The 1,747-nt window shown below is 49.5% G+C and overlaps 1 protein-coding gene across 1 annotated transcript in view; it reads right to left on the reverse strand.

Annotated features, from left to right (window-relative positions):
- Positions 1–1,747, reverse strand: part of LOC106149696 (translation initiation factor IF-2-like) — a gene marked incomplete at its 3' end in the record, with an annotated part of 7,465 nt that continues 5,718 nt past the window's right edge. The window contains 1 exon segment of the mRNA XM_013519459.1: positions 1–343. Coding sequence (XP_013374913.1) covers positions 1–343 — 343 coding nt within the window.

Genomic DNA, 1,747 nt, shown 5'->3' on the forward strand with positions numbered 1-1,747 from the left:
GCGGAGGAAGGGAGGGCCGGGCCGCCGGCCGAGGGGCGCGCTGCGGGCCGGCTCACCGAGCCGAGGGGGAGGGCGCAGCTCCTTTCCCAGGGCTGGGGGCGAGGAAGGCGCTCCCGGCAAAGTGCGCAGCCCTCGGGCTTCCCGCAGAGGAGGCGGCCGCGGAAGGCACCCGGCGCCTCCCGAAGTGGGAGCGAGAGGGTCCACCTGAGAGGGGCGGCAGCTAGTGCTGAGCCGCGCACAGGTCGCGAGCGGGGTGGTCCTGTCGGGCGGGGAAGCCTGAGTGAGGGGAAGGGGAGGGCTTGTGGCTTTCTGAGCTGACGGGCATTAATTGGCCAGGTGTCATCTCATTGAGGCGCAGGAGAGATGAGGGCAAAGCTTCACTGAGGGTCTTGGAGAGGAAGCCACCGGACTTGACCGAGGTTGGGATCAGGATTCTCTCAGAATAAATCTCAGACAGCTCCATGGCAGACACAAGAGAGACTTCTAAAGGTGTCTCTTAGGAGGGCCAGGAAAAAGAGCTTTCCTACATATCTGCTGCCCCTTGCCTCTCTTTGTAGGAGGTTTGCATATGCAGTAACTGGACTGTCCTTCCCGACCCATATGCGTACTAGTTCTGTATATTTGCTGTCTATGGGCTTACGGTGATTTCGCATTTGTATTTACTTAAGCAAACACTTTTTTTTTTTGGTCTTTTTTGAGACAGGTTCTCATTATGCAGTTAAGGCTGTCCTTGAGCTCACTTGGTGGCAGAGGCTGGCCTCAGAACTCTAAAGATCCTCCTGTCTCAGCGTCCTGAGTGCTGGGATTACACGCATGCGCCACCATGCCTGGTGTAGCAAACTCTTTTTGTTCGGTGGTGCTGGGTATCGAACACAGGACCTTATACTGTACCAGTGAGCTACACCCCTAGCCCTTTCAGCAAACATATTAAATATTTAATTTTTCGGATTCTTCTGGTTAGTTTGGGCCCTGTTTTGCTCTCCTGAATTTGCTTCCCCAGATACTTACAGCACAATAGGTGCTTCTCTGTTACTTGTCCAGAGATGTTTCCCTCATGGTGGTCGGTTCTGTGTAATCTGCCTTTTGGCCTCGTGATATCTGGTAGCGCTCCAGGTCACCTGCGAAATGTATCAGGAAGAATGAAGAAGAATGTAAAGAGTTTTAGTCTTAATAAAGTTTCAATTTAGAATTTTTTTTTTTTTTTTTTTTTGTACCGGGAATCAAACTCAGGTCCTTGTGCTTGCCATGTCTGCGCTTATGCCACTGAACTATATCCCCGGCCCTAGAAATTTCTTAATATGCTATAAAGTTTAAAAGTTAACAAGAGATGCTAGGCTTGGTGGTGCACGCCTGTAATCCCAGCACTGACAGACTGAGACTGGAGGATCACCGAGAGTTCAAGGCCAGCCTGAGCCATACAGCAAGACCATGTCTCAAAAAAAGAAAAGTTACACTATGTGTGGAATAAATATATTCTGGGGTTAGAAAATTTCACAATATCTGCTGTGTTTCAAACGCCAATATTCCTACAATCATGTGATGCTTGTGCTTTCTTGCTATATTTTAGACATGGGTTTTCAGGAGACACAAAAATGAATTTAGTTCAGACAAGATCAGATAGCATTCATTTAGTTTTCTTTTTTTTTCTTTTGGTTTTTCTCCGGTACCGGGAACCGAACTCACGACCTTGCGCTTGCCAGGCAGGCGCTTTTGCCGCTGAGCTAAATCCCCAGCCCCTTCATTTAGT

The sequence above is a fragment of the Chinchilla lanigera genome, unplaced genomic scaffold (assembly GCF_000276665.1).
Source record: "Chinchilla lanigera isolate Chin_1 unplaced genomic scaffold, ChiLan1.0 scaffold00051, whole genome shotgun sequence".
Classification (NCBI taxonomy): domain Eukaryota; kingdom Metazoa; phylum Chordata; class Mammalia; order Rodentia; family Chinchillidae; genus Chinchilla; species Chinchilla lanigera.